The 23472-nt window shown below is 41.7% G+C and overlaps 3 protein-coding genes across 4 annotated transcripts; 1 reads left to right on the forward strand and 2 right to left on the reverse strand.

The window, feature by feature from the left end:
• Positions 1–330: 330 nt before the first annotated feature.
• On the reverse strand, positions 331–1020 carry LOC131689452 (RNA-binding protein 8A). Its single transcript, XM_058974545.1, has one exon. The coding sequence runs from the start codon at positions 902–904 to the stop codon at positions 410–412; it is 495 nt and encodes a 164-aa protein (XP_058830528.1). The 5' UTR covers positions 905–1020; the 3' UTR covers positions 331–409.
• Positions 1021–5563: 4543 nt separating this feature from the next.
• On the forward strand, positions 5564–6344 carry LOC131688199 (heterochromatin protein 1-like). The gene is made up of 2 exons (XM_058972370.1): positions 5564–5679; positions 5741–6344. The coding sequence occupies exon 2, from the start codon at positions 5757–5759 to the stop codon at positions 6342–6344; it is 588 nt and encodes a 195-aa protein (XP_058828353.1). The 5' UTR covers positions 5564–5679; positions 5741–5756.
• A 52-nt stretch (positions 6345–6396) lies between these two features.
• Positions 6397–22903, reverse strand: LOC131691258 (iron-sulfur clusters transporter ABCB7, mitochondrial). Of its 2 annotated transcripts, none has more exons than XM_058977531.1 (7): positions 22748–22903; positions 20933–21125; positions 8944–9067; positions 8589–8743; positions 8353–8519; positions 7118–8299; positions 6397–7062 (listed from the first exon to the last, which is right to left on the reverse strand). In XM_058977531.1, exons 1-7 carry the CDS (start codon positions 22874–22876, stop codon positions 6835–6837), a joined length of 2178 nt encoding a protein of 725 aa, XP_058833514.1. In that variant the 5' UTR covers positions 22877–22903; the 3' UTR covers positions 6397–6834. The 2 variants fall into 2 exon arrangements, with proteins under 2 accessions (XP_058833514.1, XP_058833513.1); XM_058977530.1 differs by having other exon boundaries at positions 8944–9295.
• Positions 22904–23472: the final 569 nt, after the last annotated feature.

The following is a 23472-nucleotide window of genomic DNA, read 5'->3' on the forward strand; positions in this document are numbered from 1 at the left end:
ACCGCGGACCCCAGGCTGAGAATCATTGGTCTATTACATCAATATATTTAAGATTGTGTTTATTCTACAGATACATCGGGAGGCAATGCTCCGCTTCGACGGCAACAGGTTCAAAAGCAGCTCACGAAAAAGAAGCAATTGAGCTTATGAACGAAATAATGGATCAACAGAATGAACCTCCCAAAAATGACCATTCTGGCGAAAATTCTGACAAACCCTCTCGAGAAATGGACGAACCTAATGATACGACCGAAAGAAAAACGAAGAAATCATGTACATCATTGAAGAACGTACCATTGTTCGCATTTTGCGAGTAAATTATTCAGTTCATTCGTTGTTACACGTCTTTATTTGAATACATTTGTTATAACCAAATGAATAAATTATGAATCATTCAAAATACATTATTCTATCGTCTTCGGCGTTCACCAGATTTCTTCAGTTTCTTTGGGCCCTTGACGAAGCACCAATCAACTGCGATAGTTTGTCCCAGAATTTCAGATCCATTTAGCGCTTCTTTGGCGGCAAGTGCCTGCTTATACGTCTCGTACTCTACCAGTGCATACCCCTTCAGGAAACCGGTCCGGCGATCCAGATTCAGATGAATATTTTTGATATCACCAAATTCGCAGAACTTTTCCTGGATGTCGTCCTCCTGTGCCTCCTCGTGGATTGAAGTGACAAACAAAATCCAGCCCTCGACGGAACGCTGTGGGCCCGGCTCGGCTTCCTCTTCGTCATCCTGCAGCCGCTCGTAGTCGATAGCTTCCCGAGGAATGCTCTCGTTTCCAAAACCGCGTCCTTTGCGTTTACGTGCTTTCTCCTTCAGCCGAGCGATTCCCTGATCACCATCTTCATCCACTTCAAATTCCTCGTGGTTGTAGATATCAAGCACGTCTGTCATTGTTTAGTTTAGTAAGCAACTTTCGAGATTTTGGAATGAAAATTTATGTTTTTGCACTGCGTTTCTGGTTTCCACGATTTTTAGCTACCGTAGCATCAACATCTGTTATGACTTTTGAAATACCGATCCACTTATCGTTTTTATGTCTGTAGTGGGTATATTGCGTCTTGGCTAAAGCTCTTATAAAAGAATTTATAATTCCTAGAGGGAGCAAAGCGCTACTGTGTCAATTGAATACTTTACGGTGACGTCACAAATGAACTGAGTGTTCATTTTTGACAGTTCGCTTGTACTGTTTACATGGACTTAGAAAAATTCTTTACGATTTTCTTCGAGCGAATCTAGTCGTCCACAAATTTTTCTAAGTCCATGTAAACAGTACAAGCGAACTGTCAAGAAAACTGAGGTTAACTGTGCCAGTAAACCTAATAGCGGACCCTACACGCAACGATGCCAGATTTACAGACATATCTGTATTTTACAGACTTTTGATGTCTCCTACAGACGTAGCCAAAGATCTACAGACTTTGAAAAGGGTAATAATGTTTAGTAAAATTGCACTAGAATAACTGGTTTCGAACACGAGTGATTTCTTCACAATAGAATTCTACTTTCAATCTATTTTTAAAGTAAAATGTTAGTGTAATTAGAATTTACACAACCATCTACAGACTTTTACAGACATTTTAGTTATTCTTCTACAGACATTTCAAAAAAACATGTGGCATCGCTGCCTACACGAGACAAGAATATTGTCAATAAAATATTGTCAAGACTGCTTCAATATGTCAATCCCATTTAAATTCTACAGATTCAATATTTTCAAAATGCCCTCACACGATCAATATATTGATCAATTATTGGTTTATTGTCAATATTTCTGCTCGTGTAGGGTCCGCTAATGTGCACCAAGCAAAATTTACATTGAAATTCCATAAAAACGATTTGTGACTTTCAATATCAATATTTTAGTCAATACTAGACAGTATTGACTAAAGTATTGTACGTGTAATGGAAAAAGTTGTATTGACGATGTAGATTTCAAATGGGATTGAAGCAATATCGTTAATACTGTGTATTGACAAAAATATTGAACGTATAAGAGCCGCTAATATGGATGCCAGATATTTATTTCAAATGTCTGCAATAATAATTTTAATACCAAAAATGTCAGGAAAGCTATCCTTGACCAAATATGACTTATTAATGATGCGTTATATTAAATGAAAATAGTGCATTTATAGCCCAAGATAAGTAGAGAGAAATAGTTTATGGTGGAAAAACCTAAGGTAGATAAAGCTGTAATTTGAAACTAGTGTAACCAAAAGCCTTTATTTTCAAAAATCTGTAAATATCTGCAACCGAACTAAAAAATCTGTAAATATCTGCGCCATCGAAAAAATCTGCAGCCAAAATTAATAGTCTGCGAATTTGCAGGCATGTCTGTAAATCTGGCATCTCTGGCCGCTAAATACATGTGTTTGGGGCCGTACACAAATGACGTAGCTTTTTTTCGACGATTTTTGACCCCTCCCTCCCCGCTCGTAGCATTTGGTCACAAAATTCTAACCTCCTCCTCGTAAATAACGTAGCATTCACCTACCCCCTCCCCCTCGTCACATGCAAAGCGCCCGGGAGATGAAAAAAAAATTACATTTGTTTTTCAATTATTTTAAATGCATGTCCTTTCAAAATGTTTGACGACTTTTATCAACATTTTCATTATAACAGCAAATTGCGTGCAAAATAAGCCCATTTCATGGCAAATATAGTGTTGATAGTTTTCCTTTGAATTTTATATGTCAAGGGGAGCATGAAGACAAGTTCTCTCAGTTCACAATCGTGCAGCAGCAAATGATTCTAAGAACCATTCGTTCATCTAAATTACTAAATTTTGTTTAGTTGAATCCGAAGTGAAAATTTAATTCAGCTTCCAAACTAAGTCTACTAGTTAGCAACATTAGCTAACTAATGTAGCAAGTTAAATCCGCATACAAAATCTTTTCGTATTTTTGCGAACTTGTAATTCCGCGAATCGTAAAATTTACCTCATGAAAAACCGCATCAAAAGTAACTTGTTTGAATTTAAATTAATTTCTCTAGGGAATGGAGGATCATTAAATTGTTTTCTGTGAACAATGGGTTTTAAACTTAATGCTACGTCGCACAACTTCTGACCCTACCCTCCCCCTCGTCACACTTCGTCACAAATTTGGTATACCCTCCCTACCCCCAAAATGCTACGTCATTTATGCATGGCCCCTTTTGATAGCTTGCAGTTTTCGGTAGCAGTTTAATCACTCGCACTTTCCAAGTTGGTGGGAAGCGCGTTAATACACGTTTTTATTTTTGCGAAGAATAAGTTCATTTGACTTAGGGACCATTCATAAATTACGTAACGCATTTAGGGGGGAGGGGGTACGACAAGTTGTGACAAGTTGTGACATAGGGGGGAGGGGGTGTTAACTAGATCGTTACGTAACATGTTTTCATCGAAGAAAAAAAATTTCTTGGAATTTGTTACGTAACAGGGGAGGGGGGATGGAGAAATTTGTGACAATTTGTTACATAGGGGAAGGGGGGAGTCAATTTTGGGCAATTTTTGCGTTACGTAATTTATGAATGGTCCCTTACTTTTGAGTTGTACGTCGCTTTCGCACTTATTAGCGTTGTCAAAAACAAAACGAGAGATTCGACTCAATCGAGGTCTTCCGTACAGTAAGGTACTTTTGAGTTGTTTGGAGTATACTTAAAATTAGATAAATTCAACTTAAATTTAAGTAAATTTATCTCAAGGTTGAGTTATTATTTTTGCCGTAGTTAAATGGAAACTACACTCAGAAAAAAGTAAACGTTATGCCTATTGATTTTACACATAGATTTTTGCAATTAACGGAGGCATATAGACACTATTTGCTGGCACATAAACCTAATATGTGTATTTACAAGAAATATTAATCTTACATTCACATTCCATAACTATTAGGCACATAAAACCCCATTCTATAACAATATGCACATATAACTTATGTGTGTGCATACATAGTTTATACAGTTGACACATAGAAGGTATGTGTGCGCATGATAACAATAGCATTTCTTCTTCATATGAATTTTAAGCGGTTTGAAGCAAATAGAATTAACGTTTCGATTTTTCTCAGTGTACCTTCAACACGGTTCACCTAATTTTACCTTCCTGCACGATACCCCGAAATTGGGTCATTAAATGAGAAAAAAAAGTCGTTTTTTATTACTTACATCGATAAAGCTGATTTTCGTGATTGCAACAATATTTTTTTCCAACTCAGGAAACGTGAAAATAATATTAAAATTTAAAATAAAGGAATATGTTGACAGTCTGGATTTGACACTATAGGAAGGGTTTGACATATCGAATTTCACGACAAATGATGCCCTGTCAGAAAAAAATAAGGCATGTTTTCTCGGTTTTTCCACAGGGTTATTTTTATTTGACATAAACACCATACATTGCATACAGTTTTTTTTATTTTGGGTGTTGTCCTGATAGGCCAGATGTAAACAACCGCTGTTTTCCTATGTATGGTTGCCAAGTTTACATTAGATTTATTTTAAAAAACAAAAAAATCGTTTTTACGTATTACAACGAAATTTTTTTTGAAATCATGTTATATTATGTATATTGGACCTAAAATTTATCGAATGGAACGGAAAACTATATATAGCTTAATGACCCAATTGAGTCAAAAGTACTCAATTTTAGGTAGTTTTTCGTTTGTGTGTAGATTTACTTGATTTCTATATTTTCTCGACCAATTATGCAACCCATGGATCGTTTCAGATCAGCCAATTATTTCTTAATTATTTTTTTCTATAACGCTACTCGGGTGGGCTCGACGTCCGACAAATGTCTATTCGATCCAACACTAAACGAATCTGACTAACGAAAAATGTTTGTCTGACGGGTTTTCTGTTCGCACGAGAATAGATTAAAAAAAATTGTTGATCAACCCCATCGCTGAATAATTCGTCTCTTATGCCGTTTTTGCTTGAAGCGAAACTGAGTCAGGTTCTAACCCCAACTGCTGTCAAAACGTATGAACTGACAGCGGTTGGGGTTAGAACCTGGCTCAGTTTCGGGTTCAAACGAAAACACCATTAGATTGCCTAATAATTTTATTTATTAAATGCAATCGACTATTCGATTTTCTTTTTTCGTCTGTCATCAAAATATTAACGCATCAAAAGTGTACATAATTTTAACAAAATTTTCTATCGTTAAATAGCAAATTGAAACAAATTTGCAAAACTTAAAACGCAGTATTCTCCAGCCCCCTGTCAAGGACGACGTCTCTGTACAGCCAAACATTGATTTTGAACCGAATGATTAGAAGCTGTATTTAGTTACAAAATGTCGATTTTCTGAATGATATGATATTAAATCATCTCACAAGATGCAACACGTCGTGTGGAATGCTTGAATATCGAGCATAGTGCCGAACATAATTCTTTGTTTGGGGCTTTATAGCTATAACGCCCCATATATGTCGGTCGCTGTCAAACTCCATATGATGGTATAGGGTTGCCAGGAGGCTGGTATTCTCACTTGGTTTATTGGCCGTTTAAAAAAAATACCCGATAATTACACAACCAAGAAAAAAAACAGGAATTTTGCCACCTTTCTATTTATCGTATGGGGTTCGCTCACCGCTGAACCGAAATAACGGAAAAAGTTCATTTAAATATTTACAGTTTTGTTATTGCAATTCATCAATACGATTCTGCGTCTGGAACTGGCAAGATTCTAAATTTATTATAGATAATCCAAAACTTCAATAACCTATTGGTAATTCACAGATGAATATACTTCACTATGTCAGCTTGTAACGAGTACGTGGTAGAACAGATAATAGACAAGCGAGTTCGCCGGGGTAAGGCTCAATATCTGATCAAATGGAAGGATTGCGATCCTTCGGAAAATACTTGGGAACCGGAGGATAATCTTAATTGTGGAGACCTTCTCGAGCTTTTCCAGCAAGAGCAACTGAAAAAGCCCCCGAAGAAGACAACTTCAAGGCGTAAGGGTCCAGTTTTGTCCACTGACCAAAATGCGAACCTTGGAACGATCGAAAATGTTGAGAAGAATCCCGGCAATAGTGCTGATGGTGTGGCAAAGCAAACGAAGAAAAGGCGAGATAAGAAAGAGCAAAGAACCTCTGCGGTTGCGGAAACGCCAATGGAAGTGGATTCCTCTAACAGAGATGGGTTTGCGAAAGGTTTCGTCGCGGACAGTATTCTTGGCATTACTATGGAAAATGGTCAGCTGTTTTTCTTGATCAAATGGATAGGCGTCGACGAAGTAGAGATGGTACCTTCAAAGGTTGCTCGCTTGCACATTCCGACTAAAGTCATTGATTTCTACGAAGATCGAATCATTTGGAACTCCAAGGAGGGATCGTAGAGACATGTTCTGCATAATCCTTTTTTATCATTTGTCATTTTTTATGGAAATGTTTGAATTGATTAACACATTTATTTCATTAGTAATAAAATCGTTACATGAACTGAAAACTTAAACTTGCCATTTTTTACTTAAACTTTATAAACTAACCCGACCTCTTGTTTGCCGGATGATAATTTACTAAAAATCGTATATGATATTCTGTTATGAAGTCGAATTTCGGAGCTGTTTGCAGGTTTAATGAGTTTGATGACTAATGTAGACGCCAAAATGATTCTTTTCGTATCAGTTTGATTTTCTTATTGTGAATAGAAGGAAAATTTCGCAGCAAACAAAACATGAAAAAGAATACTTTTAACCAAAGAACATTTCATATTTAGTGAAACGATTTATTTACACTATACATATTGGTCTAACTTGAGTTGCATAACAGTTTCTACCTACTTATACTCTGAATAGTTTTCTGTTTTTATCAATTCTAAATGTTGCCCTATTTCTTCGTCACATTATTACTAATATTGTACAACCTGTTTTGTGTGTCCCACAGTTTAGTGTACAAACCCTCGTTACGCAGAAGTTCTTCGTGGGTACCTCGTTGCGCGATGCGTCCATTTTCCAGAACCAAGATTTCATCAGCATCCATTACGGTAGATAAACGATGAGCAATGCAAATACTGGTTCTATGTTCAGTTGCACGAGCCAATGCTTTCAGGATATTCTGTAATAGATATGAGTTTATGATTGGGAAAAAAATCAGTTTGTTGTTGACTTACATGTTCGGTTATCGAATCTAAACTGCTCGTTGCTTCGTCGAAGATCAATATGGGGGAGTTTTTCAAGATTGCTCTTGCAATAGCTACCCGTTGCTTTTCACCACCGGATAGCTTAAGACCCCGCTCACCTACTTGTGTTTCATACTGCTTTGGCCAGCTTTGGATTGAATCGTGTAAATCGGCCATTCGGGCAGCATGCTCCATTTCTTCCCTGCTTTTGGTTAAATCTCCGTAGTGGATGTTGTGTCGAATTGTGTCATGAAATAGAACTGAATCTTGTGGAACAATGGCAATTGACTTTCGCAGACTTAGGAGGTCCACTTCTCTAATATCTTGCCCGTTAATCAAAATCTGTCCCGAATTTGGTTCGAAGAATCTGTACAATAAGCGTACCATCGAAGATTTTCCAGATCCTGATCCTCCAACAATGGCAATCTTTTTACCAGCAGCTATTGAGAAACTAAGATTATCAAAAATGGGATTACTGTGCTTGTACTTAAAGCAGACATCTTTGAACTCAATCGAAGCCGTTTCCCGTTGAACTTGCAATGGTGGAGCATTCTCTTTGGTTTGAATAGCACTTTCTACTCCCATTAGAGTGAACATTGTCCTCATATCAAGCAGAGCTTGTCTGACCTCTCGGTACACACTACCAAGAAACCCCAGTGGGATTGACAATTGGAATAACAGACCATTAACCATTACTAAATCTCCAACGGTCATACTTCCTTGCGCGATCTCATTCGCTGCCATCACCATGATAGCGCTTAACGCGACACTGAAAATGGCATTTTGACCAAAGTTCAGCCATGCTAAGCTGGTGCTTGTTTTCAAACTGGCTGCTTCGTACTTTTTCAGCACGTCGTCATAGCGCTGTGCTTCGTACAGTTCATTGTTAAAATACTTTACTGTCTCGTAGTTGATCAACGAATCGACTGCCTTATTGCCGGCTTCGTTCTCTGCTTGATTCATGTACACCCGGAACTTGGTTCTCCATTGAGTAACCACCAAAGTGTAGGCACTATATACACCTACGCAACCCATCGAAAGACCGGCATATGCTAGGCCACATTTTAGACCAAGAATGCTGGAAACCAGTGCAAGCTCGAAGAATGTAGGCACGACGTTAAACACCATCGCTGTCAGCACGAAGTTGATACCGCGAGATCCACGATCGATTGTCTATGATGATCAATATTAGCTGGACGTTCTACTAAAAAGTGGCAACGATTTACCTTGGAAAGAGCACCAGTTTGCTTGCTCAGGTGAAACTGCAGATCCAAGTTATGCAGATGAAGAAACACGTTGGTGGCGATTTTCCTGATGGAGTGTTGAGCAACTCTGGCAAAGACAGCATTCCGCAGTTCGTTGAAACCTGCAGCTCCAGCTCGGGCAATTCCATCTGCAAAATAATAGAAAGTTAGCCAACGGATAGGCCACATCAATATGAATAGGGGTGAAAAAACCATACATCCTAACAAGACTGCTATCGTCATTGAGGCGGCTGCTTGTGGAACTGTATCCATGCTGAGCGTGCTCAGGTTATCCACTCCCATTTTGAACATGAAAGGCACACACACGTTCAGCACTTTGGCACCACCGAGAAGTCCTAACGAGATAAGTACCCTGGAAGGGAGCATTATGAAAAGTTTTCAATTAGAATTTCTATCAGATCAGTATTTAGTTAGTTATACTACAATAAGCAGTATAATACACAAATACTTAGTAAGGATTGAAAAAGATCTTCGAGTTGATACATTTATCTTTTTCAGTTAGGATTAATTTTACGATCAGAAATTCGTTACAATAGATTACATGACACTAACCTTTTCCGAACAAGTGCGTCGTCCTTCGGCCAAATGTACATCGCCATCGCTCGTATCATATCGGTCGCGGTTATTTCCGGTCCATCGTAGCTGCCAATGTTTTCCCCGGACGCCGGATGATGCCCTAGATGGAAACAAGGTCGTATTGTTTGTTTTTGCGGAGAGCCAAAGGGAACTTGAAAGGTCTTCTGCCTATGATGTTGTTGTTGTTGTTGTTGCTGCCTCTTCTGCTGTTCGTTTTGCGGAGATAAGGCTTGAACACCTGCAGGAAGTGGACCGGCACCGCGGAAGCTGTTGACGGCAGAGCAATGGAATGCCGTAGCTAGCGGTACAAGTGGACAACTATGGGGACCTATATAGACAGTGGTGGTCGGAACGTGGAATCAGCTTGACTTGAAAGAGTGCTGATAAACAGAATAGAACTAATAGCAGAGATTGGAAAGATTTGGGATTTGGTGAGCAACAAGCTTTGGTGTGAGTAGTCCGAATTGATGTGGGAAATGGGAAAAAGCAAGCAACAAACAACAAACTGGAAAACAAACGGTTTTTATCTACAAGTTTTAGTTCTAGGTACTACATATTCTACCGACTAACAGATGTTAGAAATTATCCTTTGGTTTTTTTAACAACACAACTACAGATAACACCCAAGTCAAGTATATGAGTTGTATAATCACCAAAAGCCTATTCGATGGTATGGGCGAGCTGCGTTACAGAATTTGACTGAAATCTAAGATAAAGATTTCAAAAGGTACTGGTAGGGTTGCCACCCCTCAGGGTTTGACCCGGAGACTCCGGTTTTCAGGAGCGATCTCCGGGCCTCCGGGTTTTAAACAAATTTCTCCGGGTTTGGTTGGAAGAAGCATAATTTCATTTTTTTGGAATTAATTGATTTTTAACAAAATATTTAAAAAGTCTAAGTTAACTATTACTCAGCTTCAGATTTATTTTGCCTGACTAACCCTTCGTTTTTAGGTGGCGGAGATGAGTTCACCAAATATTGCTGATTTCTTTCACAAAGCAATGAAAATGAAAAACAAATCAAATTTACTACAAATTAAGAAAAGCAATATTTCGCTATATGCTACAATTGAGATGTAGCATCCCACTAAGTCGCTCAAAATGGTGTAAAAAGGTATTTTGCTGCAATTTTACCATATTGCTATTGCTACTCCTGCAGTGATTCTTAACCCATTCATGCCCATGTTGTTTGTGGACTACAACGTTTTTAAACAGCTATAACTTTTGATTGAAGCAAGATTTGCTCACAAAAACAAGTAAGGCTAATTAATGTGACTATTGCCTTTCATTTGAGTATTAACAGTTACAAGGATCAGCTGTAGAACTGAAGTTATTGCAATTAGTCTGATTGGATTCCGACGGAGCAGTGCTGCCAGGGACAGTTTACGTTGATGACGGAAAATGAATTTTTCATATATCTTCGTTATGTTGCAATATTATTGAAAACTGATAAATCTTATCAAGTTAGAATGTCTTTCGCTACGTTTTCCACGCAATTAGACTATTGTAAATATTCTTGGAGAATTGCATTGGGCATCGGAAGATAAAAATTGAGCAGCTTCTAACACTGCGAAGGAAGCACCTATCTTTATGAAAAAAGGCTTTTGGTGTTTCTTGACCCCACCGTTTTCAAGGAAAAATAGTTTTGAAACTCTACCTGAACTAGAAAAAAGTTGGGCATGAAAGGGTTAACTGTTGGCTAGGGAGGTGAGTTTTGCCCCTTTGTTGCGACCTCTGATGATAAATAACCGATACCACATAGTGCTTCCCATGTGATGCCGCAGCCCTCCCTCCTTTGCTCTCCTTTTCCTGTAGTTATGCAGTAGAGCAATGCTCGTTCGACTAATGCTCCACAGTTAGAGTAGCTGGTGCTTTTGTATTCTTGACAATTTACAGCTTTACTGTAACGTAGTAATAAAAAACGATTAAAGTGCTCTAAAATGCCGAACTATCGCTTTGATTCCAATTTCCCAGTGCCACTCAAAATCAACTACCCCCCAGGTCAGTGAAAATCTCCGGGTCAAAGCCTCGTCAGAGGTGGCAAGCCTAGGTACTGATATGGCGGTGCTAGTGTTTTAGCGGGTATTCATTAAAATATTCACACAAGGTTTTTGTATCGCGGAAGTGCTTTCGGATCCTATATCAGGGGAATAAAACACGAACGATCACGAATAAAACACTACAATTATCAAACACATTAAAAACCGTAGAAGAGAGGAGGAAAAATCGGAAAGAAAAAGACGAAAACAAGAAACAAGACCTTCGGTCACGACAAGAGAGGTATAGGAGAGACGCGCTAATCATCAAAGCAAACGATGGCGTGGCATACGCTGCTATCCTCAAAGGGGTAAGAGAGGATCCCAAGATGAAGAGCTGGGGGAAAACGTAATAAGAATCAGGCGCACTCAGAAAGGCGAGATGCTGTTCGAGATGAAGAAAGATCCATTGCTCAAGAACTCGACCTATCGGGAACTCGTGACAGAAGAGGGGGGAGGAGAAGCGAACGTGAGAGCTTTAGTTTAGGAAGCAGTGGTCGAGTGCAGGAATCTGGACGAGATCACAACGGAAGACGAAGTGTGGAGCATGCTAATAGAGCAATGTAGCCTGGAGAAAAAGCAGGTGTCAATCAGGTTGAGGAAGGCACATTGCAGCTTATGTCGACCGGTAATATCAAAATCGGATAGTTGGTGTACTCGTTCCGCTAGCACACTCCGTAAAGACGGGCGGGAATCCATCTTCGAGGGAACATTGATGGATATCATGAATTGTCGAGTTAATGAGCCGTACACACATAGCGACCACGAGGCGATCCACTACATCATTGGTCAGCAGAATTGCATTGTAACGCGGAGAGTGAGGACTGGCGAACTGGAAAACTTCGACAAGGACCTTTTTGTGAAGCACTTCGTGCTGACTGTCTCGCTCCAATTGCGAATGCCTATGAGCGGCGTGTGACGCTGAAGAAAATGAAGCCGGGGAACTGTCGGCGTCCAGCCTATTGTAAGGTGACTTTCTGGGCGACCAGGATCGCTTTCAAACGTGAAATGATGTTGAGGAAGTCCAGCTACTACAAGGAACTGTACAGAGAATTAGAATTAACCCCTGGGAAACGCTAACTGTGTCGTGGTGTCCTAGATCAAGGTGCAACGACGCCAGCTAAAATGTGCGCTGACAAACTGAAGATCATCGTGGAGGATCTTTTCCCGAAGCACGACCCAACCGCATGGTTGCATACACCGTACGTCGATGCAGACAGTGGAAATGCTGGTGAGAATCGATACTTCAACGATGAGCAGCCTGAGGGCTGATGCCCTAGATGGCTATTTCCCCAACCAGAAGCTGATGTAGCTGCTAAGACCAGGAAAGCCACCAGGAGACCGTCTCGGCCTACATGTCTGTTGGATACTCTTGGTAATCTTCTGGAAAAGGTCATCCTCAACAGGCTGACGAACTACGCTGAAAGTGAGAACGGACAATCGCAAAGGCAGTTCGGATTCCGGAAAGGGATCTCAACGGTGGACGCCATTCGCACAGTCATCGCGAGCGCGGAGAAAGCATTGAAGCAAAAGAGAAGAGGTAATCGGTAATGCGCTGTGATAACGATCGACGTGAAGAACGCGTTCAACAGCGCCAGTTGGGGACGATCGCAATAGCGCTGGACAGAATGCGAGCTCCGGGCTATCTGTGCAAGATTCTGAAAAGTTACTTCTAGATCCGCGCACTGGTCTACGAAAAAAAACATGGGGCAGAGGTCGTTTAGGGCCACGACGGGAGTACCTCAGGACTCCATACTCGGCTCAACGTTCTGGAATATAATGTACAACGTTGTGTTAACACTGCAACTGCCCAGGGGAGTCGAGATCGTCGGCTTTGCAAATGACGTTGTGCTATCGATAACCGGCGAGATCCTCAAACAAGTGGAAATGTTGACGACAGAGACAATAAGCATCGTGGAAACCTGGATGGCTGATGTTAAGTTGCAGCAGGCTCACCACAAGACGGAGGTAGTGTTGGTCAGCAACCGGAAAAAAATCCAGCGTATCGTGATCAGCTTCGGTGGACACTCAATTCCATCGATGCGTGCGTTGAGGCAGCTGGGTGTGATAGTCGACGATCGGTTTAATTGCAATAGCCATGTCGACTACGTATGTGAGAAGGCTGCGAGGGCAACAAACGTATTGGCAAGGATCATGTCGAACATCTGAGGAGAAAGATGCAGCACGAGATGTCTCCTGGCGGGTGTCTAATCCTCAATACTTAGATATGGAGTACCAGCCTGGGCAGCTGCACTGAACTCAAAGCGGAACCGGACGACAAGCACGTTTTGCCTAATAACTGTGTTGGGTTAAAAAGCACGTTATTGAGTTTGACTATACAGGACGGATCCCTAAGTGTCACTTGTTTCGGTTGTTCGGTGAGGCTGTTTTCCTTTCACTGTCGGAATAGTAAAATCTTTGTAGTAACAACGTTGGAGAGGAATCGTAATCGTATCGTAATTGGGATCACTACTGTAGGATAACACTTCAATCGTATCGTAATAACTACTGTCGGATAACACTTCACTTTTCGCACTTGATCTTTTGCCAGATCGGAATTTCAAATAAAACTGTTTCCATTAACCGAAGTCGATTTCTTATATAGCGCTCAAAAATGTTGCACGACAAAAATTTGAACATTCTTGAATATTCCACAAAACTGGCGTCACTGCAACTCACGCGGTCATCATTCAGTGCGTGTGATGATGTTGATGATGGTAATGACGTCGGGTGCTCATCGGTAGCAACGGTGCGCTTGTTTATTCTCGCTGTCTCGTAATCTTTCGCTCTCTCTCATTCACTCGGTCAGCAGCGCTATGGCTAGCGGGGATTGGAAATGTTATTTTGTTTCTTTTTGGCGTGGCATGCGTGTCGTTCACATGGCTAGTGGGCGGAAGGGTGAATCGAATGAGCATGGATGCTAGTTTTCATCTTGCGGACGCAACAAACTGCTTGTGTCGCGAGTGCGTACAGAACGATATTGTCGGAGGCGGTATGCATCATTGCCGGGATGATTCCCATCTGCATCACTCTGGCTAAAGACAAGGAAGCGATGGAATACACGGAATACAAAGAGACTCGTCAAAGCAGACTTGTTGGCTAAATGGCAGAAAGAAATGGACAACGCGGAGAAAGGAAGGTGGACTCAACGACTCATCCCAAACGAGTCGGTGTGGGTGCGTAGGAAGCATGGCGAGTTGAACTTGCATTTGACGCATTTTTTGTCCGAGCACGGATGCTTCCAGAAATACGTGCATCGATTTGGACATGCTTCGTCACCCCTTTGCCGGGAGCGCGTGAGCGTGCATGAGACATCGGAACATGTGGTCTTCGAATACCCTAGATTCGAAGATGTTCGGAGAGATATCGTCGAAAAGTTGTGCCGCGACAAGCATATCTGGGATGCTGTCAACAGAGTGATTACGAGTAAACTTTCCGAGCTGCAGAGAAAGCGGCGAAGAGTCCAACAATGTAACGCCGTCGGCTAGAAAGCCGCTGTTAAACCATAAATCAGTTTTCGGGAAAAATTCCACCGCCGGGGAACTCTCCGTCGGTGTAGACTAGGTCCACCGCCGGGGACCAGTTGAGTAGTACGTGTCGTAGCACCGGGTTCGGGTCATTGAGGCGCTAGTGAACTGTAACGCGTGAGTAGGCTTGGTCCACCAATGGGGACTAGATCGAGTAGATCGGGACGAAGCGAGGAGCTAAATGGCTCACGGAAACGAAGCCATGGGCTATCCGACTATATCGTGACGAGAATGAGAGCTAATTGGCTCACGAAACTGACACCGATACCGAGAGAATTTCCGCTGCCGAGGAACTACCAGTCGGAGTAAGGTAGTTCACCGCCAGATAATATCCGAGAAGATTTCGATAAAGCTGGGAGCTAAATGGCTCAAGGAAGCGAGTATCGCTGTTGGGAGAAATGCCTTCGTCGGGGAACTATTGGTCAGAATAGGGTGAGTTTACCTTCGGGGTCTATCCGAGTAGATTGTGATAAGGCTCATGGAATCAGCAACTAAACGGCTCACGCGGACGAGTGCTAATTGGCGACGTATAGCCGTAGAAGACAAGAGTCGAGAATTAAATCAAAGCTCAGAGATCGAGCCATTGCATGAAGCGAGGTTACGAGATAAAGCAGGAAAGATGCGACGAAAGTACAAAGAGCCCCCACAACCCTCGACGAAGTAATACCTTGATTTAGCGCCGCGGGGAAGAATGATGAAAAAAGAGTATGGAGTGTTCGTAGTCGTGAGTTCCACTCAGTGCCAATACGCTACAGACCAGGCTTTTGAAGCATACAAAGCCTTACTATAGAAACACGTGGATAGCTAAGCTGCCGAGTTGGAGCCCAGCGCCGAACAGATTACTAACTTATACACATTGATAGGCTTGTCCTCAACATCCCTCTTAATAGAGGTGGTACAGATTAAACTTGTTCGGTGGTCTTCGAGTTCGTGAAAAACGTCTGGGAAGCAGAGTTAAAAATAATCGAAGCTTTTTTGACGGCTGAAAACGAATCTGTTGCGACTCGCGGTGAATAGAAAAAATATTCATTCAACTATCCATCTTATTCATTCAGTTGAATATCGTACAATATATTCATTACCAATTACTAGGAAAATGTTTTTAAATGCCTATAAAGCATATGAAACAATAATCACCATCGCCAACATTGTGCCAGGGCTTACTTTGATGCGTTTGATTCGTTGCTGCACGGTCGCTTCGTGTAATAATCGGAGCCGAATGAAAATCTGCTTGGATGAATGGGTGGTTTGTTCGTTTGACGTTTTCAGCTGCGTCACTGAATATTGAAAATGAATGTGGCGGAATATGATCAATTTTCATTCAATGAATTTGAATATTTTTAACTCTGCTGGGAAGATTTATCGCCGATTCCACTTCGATGGCGGATTTAAATTCGATCGATGTTGATGTTGTTGATGTCGATGACGTTGACGGGAAAGCCGAGGCTGTGGCGTAGACGACACAAGGGCTGGCACTGAACCTATGCTAAGGACTGGAGACAGGCGATAATGCAGATCCGCTCGCAAAGAATGACCGGCATACCAGAAGGTTGACTTGGTAGATTTCTGGCTCTTAATAAAATGTCGAGCGCTAACGAATGCAGGTGAAAATAGGGTTGATTGGCAGATTGCTTCGATATCGAGTCAGCAACTAGGCGACTTCGAAGCTAGTTGATAACGCAGCATTCCGCGATCATCGACCCACACGTTTTATATCGACCTAAGGTCCTCTTTCAGACTGAGGCTGGTAATGACGTAGTTCTCACCGGGTTTGAGGTGGAAGTTCACATACTCGACGTCAAAATCGTAGAGTAGCAGATTGAGCGCAGACCGTTGGAGGCAGTAGGCTGTATACCACAATATTTCCGTTTTAGAGCTGAAGATTTGGAACGAAGTCTGGTGGTCGGTTTACAAAAAAAAGTGCCGTCCGAAGAGCATTTTGTGAAACTTCACGGCGAAAACGATAGCTAAACCTTCACGATCCGTCTAACCAGGGCCGGCATTACACTTTTATCCCGAGTGGTTAGAAAGCATACAGCGAGGTGTCTATTACTAGGGATTTGTCCTATTTTCGCAATAAACATGCTTGCATTACATTCGCATTTTCTCGTACCAAGTGTGCTATTTATTTATAATTAATTAATATCAACAGACACAGTGTGGTCCTAATGATAATTTCTTAATCTATTTAAAAAGTCAAATTGTAATCTGCTACGTGGAATGTGAAGATCGAACTCGGATGAAACTCTGTTGAAGGTCCGCTGCAAACCAATGATGGCACCGTTTACTCCATAGTTAGTCCGGCGAAGAGGTAATCGGAGGAATAAATTATTGCGAAGGGCGCGAGGGCGAACGTTCATGTTTATCGCACTGAGAAGCTCGGGGCAGTCAATTCGATCTTGCAAAATATCCTAAATCGTCATAGCACGGAATAGATCCCGTCGCACTTGCAATGTATCGAGACCAATAAGCAAACCCCGGCTTTCATAACTTGGCAGCTGATGTGGGTTGCTCCAAGGCAATCGACGAAGGGCAAACCGAACAAATCTGCGCTGTACTGTCTCAATTCGATGGACACCGTTGAGATAATGAGGGTTCCACACAACTGAACAATATTCCAGAGTTGATCGAACGAGTGAGCAGTAGAGAGATTTCAAGCAGTAAATATCTGAAAAGTGCTTAGATATTCTCATTATGAACCCCAAACAGCGTGATGCCTTTGCGACAATATAGCTGATATGCTGTTTAAACGTTAGTTGTTCATCGAGAAAAACTCCGAGATCTTTGACGCAATTCGCTCTGTCAATTGTGGATTCAGCTAGGCAGTAATCGAATCGAATTGGCGTTTTTTCCTCGAGAACGTAATGACCGTACATTTCTTGGGGTTTAGGGTCATTCAGGTTTCCAGTTGGCGTTAAAGGAGAGCTGCATCATCAGTATTCCGGATTCTATGGTATAACTTGAGGTCGTCGGCGAAAGACAACCGTGGTCCTTCTAAACAAAAGTTAACGTCGTTGAAATACAGAAGAAAAATCAATGGACCGAGATGGCTGCCTTGCGGAATACCAGATGAAGCAAAGAACTCTTCGGATACACAATCACCTATCTTGACTGCTAGACGACGATCACTGAGATACGATTGCATCCAACGGAGAATATTAGTACCAAAGCCAAGTCTATCCAATTTTGCCACTGCAATAGCGTGATTTATCTTGTCAAAAGCAGCTGAAAGGTCCGTGTAGATAACGTCAGTTTGAAGGCCGTCCGACATAGCATCTGTAACATATGTTGTGAACGACAGAAGATTCGTAGATGTTGAACGTTTCGGCATAAATCCATGCTGAGTCTCGGAGATATACTGTTTGCAGTGGCTGGAGATGGGTTCCAACACAGCCATTTCAAACAGCTTAGGAACTGCACATAGCGTTGTAATACCACGGTAGTTGTCAACTACCTTTTATCACCTTTTTTGTGAACTGGAAACATGAAGGAGGATTTCCAGAGTTCGGGAAATACTCCAGTTGTCAGCGACAATTGAAACACATGACAAAGAGGTTCAATTAGACCGGCAGAGCATTTTTTTAGAATAATAGTTGGTATACCATCTAGGCCTGCCGAGGTTGAAGCCTTCATTTTCCTAATCGCCAGTTGTACTATATTATTGTCGATATTGATAGAGTTCAAAGACTGGTATGATTGAGGTACATTGAGAGCCGCGCGTGAAGCCTGGGTCGGTGTCAGTTTCTCGTTGGAGAAAACACTCGCGAACTTTTCAGAGAATAGTTGGCAGATCTCCTGTAAACTAGAGCTCATACGTCCTCCATAGCTCATCGTTGAAGGCAACCCGGATTCCTTTCTTTGCTCGTTTACATGCTTCCAGGATGTTCTAGGTTCGGACTTCAACTTACGTTGCACGTTTCGCAAGTAATCGGCATGGCAACGCTTCGATGTCTTTTCATAGACTTGGTTAACATGAACGTAGTGTTGTCGCAGCACGTAGCCCCCAAACTTGGAGTACTTCTTCAGAGCGGCTCTTTTAGTCGCTTTTAACCGTCTCAGCTCGGCAGTGTGCCACGCTGGGTGCTTAGATTGAAGGCCACTTCTTTTGGGTACATAGCGATCGATAGCATAGCTCATAACATTGGAGAAGGTCTGCACTGCAACGTTGACATCATCATTGTCGAGAATTTCAGTCCAGTGGATATTCGACAGGAATTTAATAATGCTATTATACGATGCATCGATATTTTCAAATGTGCGCAATGTGTGCCCGAGATACAAGCGAGGCAGATTTAGAATTTTCGAATAGTTTCAAAATTTCGAGTGGATTATTTTGGAATGGGGAGTACTATCCACGTTATTCGGCCCTGCGCCTGACTGTAGCCATGTTCAGTTTTCGTGAGTGCTCTGGAAGCATGTTGGACGACTTTCATTGCTCTCTGACACTGGAACTTCGCATCATCCTTAAGAAGATTGTCGAGCGAATATCCTAGCTTGCGGTACAAGCCTGTCATAGTAGATAATGGCCCCCAAAAATAATCGCACTCTGGATCCATCGGTTGGAGATGGCACCTTAGATATCACTTCGATTTTGGCCGGATCTGAACGTAATCCATGACTGTAGACAATGTGACCCACGTGCTGCACTAGCTGCTTGCGGAAGGTGCACTTCACCCGAAATCTACAATTCGTTTTAGAATAGCCCTAAATTGCGATCGTGATCTTCCTCAGTTTTTGGCCGACGATGACTTCATCGAGGTAGCTACGACAGTACTACAGGCCGGCTAGCATTGTATCGATGAGCCGCCAGAACGCACCAGGTGCGATCTTCACACCCACTGGGAGGGGATGGTAGGAGCAGAGGCCACGATGCGTATTGATGGTAAGCAACTTACCGTACTGTTCGTCGATTTTCACCTGCAAAAAGCTTAGCGAGGATATCGTCCGGCAGGGGAAGTAGATACTGGTTGAAGCGCAGTGTTCAACCCTGTGGAATAATCTCCACTAATTCGAATGGAACTATTGGTTCTACGGACAACGGCGATTGGAGCAGCCCACTCCGAATATTCGACCAGGGTGATGAAGTTCAAAGTTTCCAGTCGATCGAGTTCCCAGTCAACGTCTTCGTGCATCGCGTACGTAACCGAGCGCTTCAGACAGAAGACAAGTCGAACACTTTTAGCTCCAACTTCACCTTAGTTCTGCTGCACAAACCGATCTGATCGCTAAACACGTTACAGGAGAGCACAGGTGTCCATGGGTACGGATCAAAGAATGAACAAATCAAAGAAATCGGACCTGAGCAGATGAAGTTGTTTCTCTGAATTACGGATTAGAGCACATCGCGTACTTTCTCCAATTGAGACGTCATACTCGAATTCCCCATATATAGACAAAGTGTTACCGAATACTGTCTTCGTTTTCACTGTTGCTAGTCATAGGGCAGGACTCCCGGGTTTCTGTCAACTCTCCCTGCTGTGACGATGATGTCAGATGCAGTGCCAAGTCGCAGACGAATATCCGTTCTAGATAGTCCAACAGATACAACTCTGCGTCAATGCATCAGTCGTTCACCACCACTTCGGATGAGAGGTCTTGCTTCTTACATCTGCCTCCAGGTTTCCGGGACTTTGCACTGTCGCAGTATCCTTTGCGGTGTCCGATTTGGCCGTAATCGCAGCACTTATGGTGGTCGTAACTACAGTCCCGAACGAAATGTAATGCACCGCAAAGCCAACAAGGACAACACGACTTCCTGCCGGTATCACTCACACACTCACAAGACAGTTGTGGTGACTCTCGATCACGCTCGCCTAATCGCTTCATACCAGACTCAATCATCACATAATCGAAAAAACATTCAAATTCAACAGCCTCTGACACTCCACGGAGAGTTTCTTGAAAGTAACGTCCTTATTGTCCTCAATTGTCGTGAGTAAACCAGTACGAATCTCGACGACATTCACACGTACACCAAGCACGTAAACTGCTCCTCTGTGAGCTTTCCCGGTTCAAAATCCACGGAAGAATTTTTTACTCTGCACGCGAACGTCACATGGCCCTCGGTGGGATTCTTTGTATTTTGCAGACATCGATATCGACGACTGAAACCGAGTCTTTTATTCCAGACTCTTGAGCTTGTCAACTGTCTGTGCGTGAAACCAAAATGTTGATAAAATGAAGCTAACGTACCTCTCATGCTCTGCTGAGCCCAACTTTCCCAGGTAAATTTCAAATTTTAATTTTAATACTATTTTCCATATTATAAAAATAGTATACAGCCCTAATTACTACGATCTTCAAGAATCGCCTGACAAATGTGCATGGGTGATTTTGTTGGAAGATTATGAACAGATAAAACAGCAAACTAAAACGAAATAGCTACTGTTCTTTTACTTTTGTTACCTTTCCTTCGCTTCTTCTGGAAGATACCTCCCAGCACGTTGGTACCTAAAGCTGTTGTCTTCGGGTCTGCTTTCGTGCTTGCACAAAGGGTGGGTGGAAAAAGTTGTTGCATGCCGTTCGCAAGAAGTTTCCTCCGGACTCCCTGATGTACTTCATCTCGGTGCTGGTAGGTTTTCGGTCTTGTAAATAAGTTCTACAATAAATAAAATTCAGTAGTTTTTAGTCAAGCATTAGCATCGATTTGATTTTATTCAGAAACTGTATGCATTCCTCAATGTACGCTAAACACGTACTGCCCGCAATCGATAGATGCGTAATTTTCGATAATCCACAAACGAAACTGTCGTATTCATTAATTTTATAATCGATAAATCTTAGCGCAATACTTCTAATCGGATCTATAGAAGGGATTTCGCCGAAAGCCACCGTTCTTAGTTGATTAACATTCTGTTCCACGAACAGAATGGTGAGACAAACAATAAGATTATGACTCAACAGGTCAGCCGGTACGAAGAATAATTGCTCCTCAAGATGATGATCTGCTATGAAGCGAAATTTCTCACGCTGAATTTTCAGCGGGCGCAGCTCTGGATCATATCTGATAAAGGATCTCAATTGATCTAAGCTAGTCTCGAGGTATTCGTGAGGATTATTCGCCGAAAAGAAACCATATTCACACAGTAGCTTTGTATTGTTGTGGACGCCATAGCTAATAAATATTTGAGAATATGGATCAAACGAGGTTTCGGTTATCAACTCGTAGGAGCTACCGGAGATTTTCGACGAGGTTTTTGCTGTACTGTCATGGTTTAAAAAGTCCAGAAATGGGGCCAAAGCCATGTTAGGCTCATCAAGTAGTTTTTCTTGAAATATGCATTTCCTATTTCGGACAATTTTGCTTATATAGGTAGGATCTACATACACACACCTTGTATTTACTACGAAATACGCCCATTTAAATAAGTCTAAATCTATACTGGTGCTGTCATCCTTCAGCAGGTTCTGTAGTTTGCCAAAATTATTCTTGATAGCCACATTTTGGGTTACCATAATTTTGAGGACTGCTTCAGGAATATAGCTCATTTCTTGTGTCGAGCAGAAATATGGCGTTGAAAATTGTTCGGGAAGAGAATCGATGTACGATTTATGTTTCAAGTCCTGCTTCAAATATATGTGGCATAAATAGTAAGCCAAAAGTGATTGAAACTGTATTTCTCCTTTAAGCATATCTTTGAGTTTTCTCTCATCGAATCGATCCTTGAAATCATCGTCATTTTCAATACTTGGTAGGGTAATTAGTCCTTTGAAGGGTAAGCTAATTATGCAATCTCCTGGTTTGATCCTTCGTTTGGAATACAGACCTTTTCCCGTTCCAGAAAAATCAGATATTCTCAACTCTGTATGATTATTCCATCCGAGGCCATGGAGTGTCTGACTGAGTTGCACATGATGTATGTTTTCTATTATGCTTTTATTTGTTTTACGAGCTGATCGCTTTCTTTTGGTTCTACCCATAGTGATAGTGTTCCTTTTTTGGTTGATATAAACGTAAACAAATGTTACGTAAAGCTTGAAAGCTGACCTTGGGGCGTTAATTGTAGATTATCATGCGAGGTATACGTGTTCCTCCTATCAGCAGGAAGAAGAGATGGATCAGGTTCCGCCCTGGAATGTAAATTTAGTTGATAAGAAAAACAGCTGATAGGTCTCGTACGTGTTAATAGATCCATCTCTTCTTCCTTCTTTGTATTAATAAAGTTGGACGAATGCATACAATTTTATCAACCAGATCAATTGAACAGAGAAAATACTTACTCGATTGGATAAACAAGAAGGTCCACAACCGGTGACCGAATGGTATGTTAAGGATTTACGTAGATTTTCCAGTAAAATACGATTAATTCCGGTGCTTTGTTTTGACACCAACTGTAACAGAGATCCCATTTTCACCAACACGTTTATCGGCGGCCAACTTTGACACATAATCGATCAGTGCAGAAATTGCACCCACTGACGTTAAGGTTCAAGTTACCTTTTTTAAGCATGTGTTAGAATTGAACGCTTGGTAGTGTGCGTAGAAAAATTTGTGTTCAGCTTTGCCACCGGATTATCCATTTAAACCTTTTTAAAACTCTAAAAGAAGAATATCAGTCGATTTATTAGATCATCACGATTCAATTCATGCAAAATACCTGCTGGAAAAACCATCGGTTTAGCTAAATGGTGCTTTTGAAAAAGTGGCTGTGGTTTTTTCATTGCGCAGTTGTGTTGCGTACCCCAGCTCGGTGTGGTAGTGTGATAAAAAATCACAGCCACTTTTTCAAAAGCACCATCCAGCTAAGCCGATGGTTTTTCCAGCAGGTATTTTGCATGAATTGAATCGTGATGATCTAATAAATCGACTGATATTCTTCTTTTAGAGTTTTGAAAAGGTTTAAATGGATAATCTGGTGGCAAAGCTGAACACAATTTTTCTCACGCATACTACCAAGCCTTGAGGTAACTTGAGCCTTAATGTCCCTCTGGCAAAAGTGTGGACA

This window comes from Topomyia yanbarensis, chromosome 3 (assembly GCF_030247195.1).
Source record: "Topomyia yanbarensis strain Yona2022 chromosome 3, ASM3024719v1, whole genome shotgun sequence".
In the NCBI taxonomy this organism is placed as follows: Eukaryota; Metazoa; Arthropoda; class Insecta; order Diptera; family Culicidae; genus Topomyia; species Topomyia yanbarensis.

Coding starts and splice junctions, on each gene's coding strand:
- LOC131689452 (XM_058974545.1), bottom strand. CDS start 904: ATGACAGACGTGCTTGATATCTACAACCACGAGGAATTTGAAGTGGAT.
- LOC131688199 (XM_058972370.1), top strand. CDS start 5,757: ATGTCAGCTTGTAACGAGTACGTGGTAGAACAGATAATAGACAAGCGA.
- LOC131691258 (XM_058977530.1), bottom strand. CDS start 22,876: ATGGGATCTCTGTTACAGTTGGTGTCAAAACAAAGCACCGGAATTAAT. Junction 9,296..20,932: donor CCAGAAGAAGCGAAGGAAAG/GTAACAAAAGTA, acceptor CTGTCTATATAG/GTCCCCATAGTTGTCCACTT. Junction 8,520..8,588: donor GATAGCAGTCTTGTTAGGAT/GTATGGTTTTTT, acceptor ATTATTTTGCAG/ATGGAATTGCCCGAGCTGGA.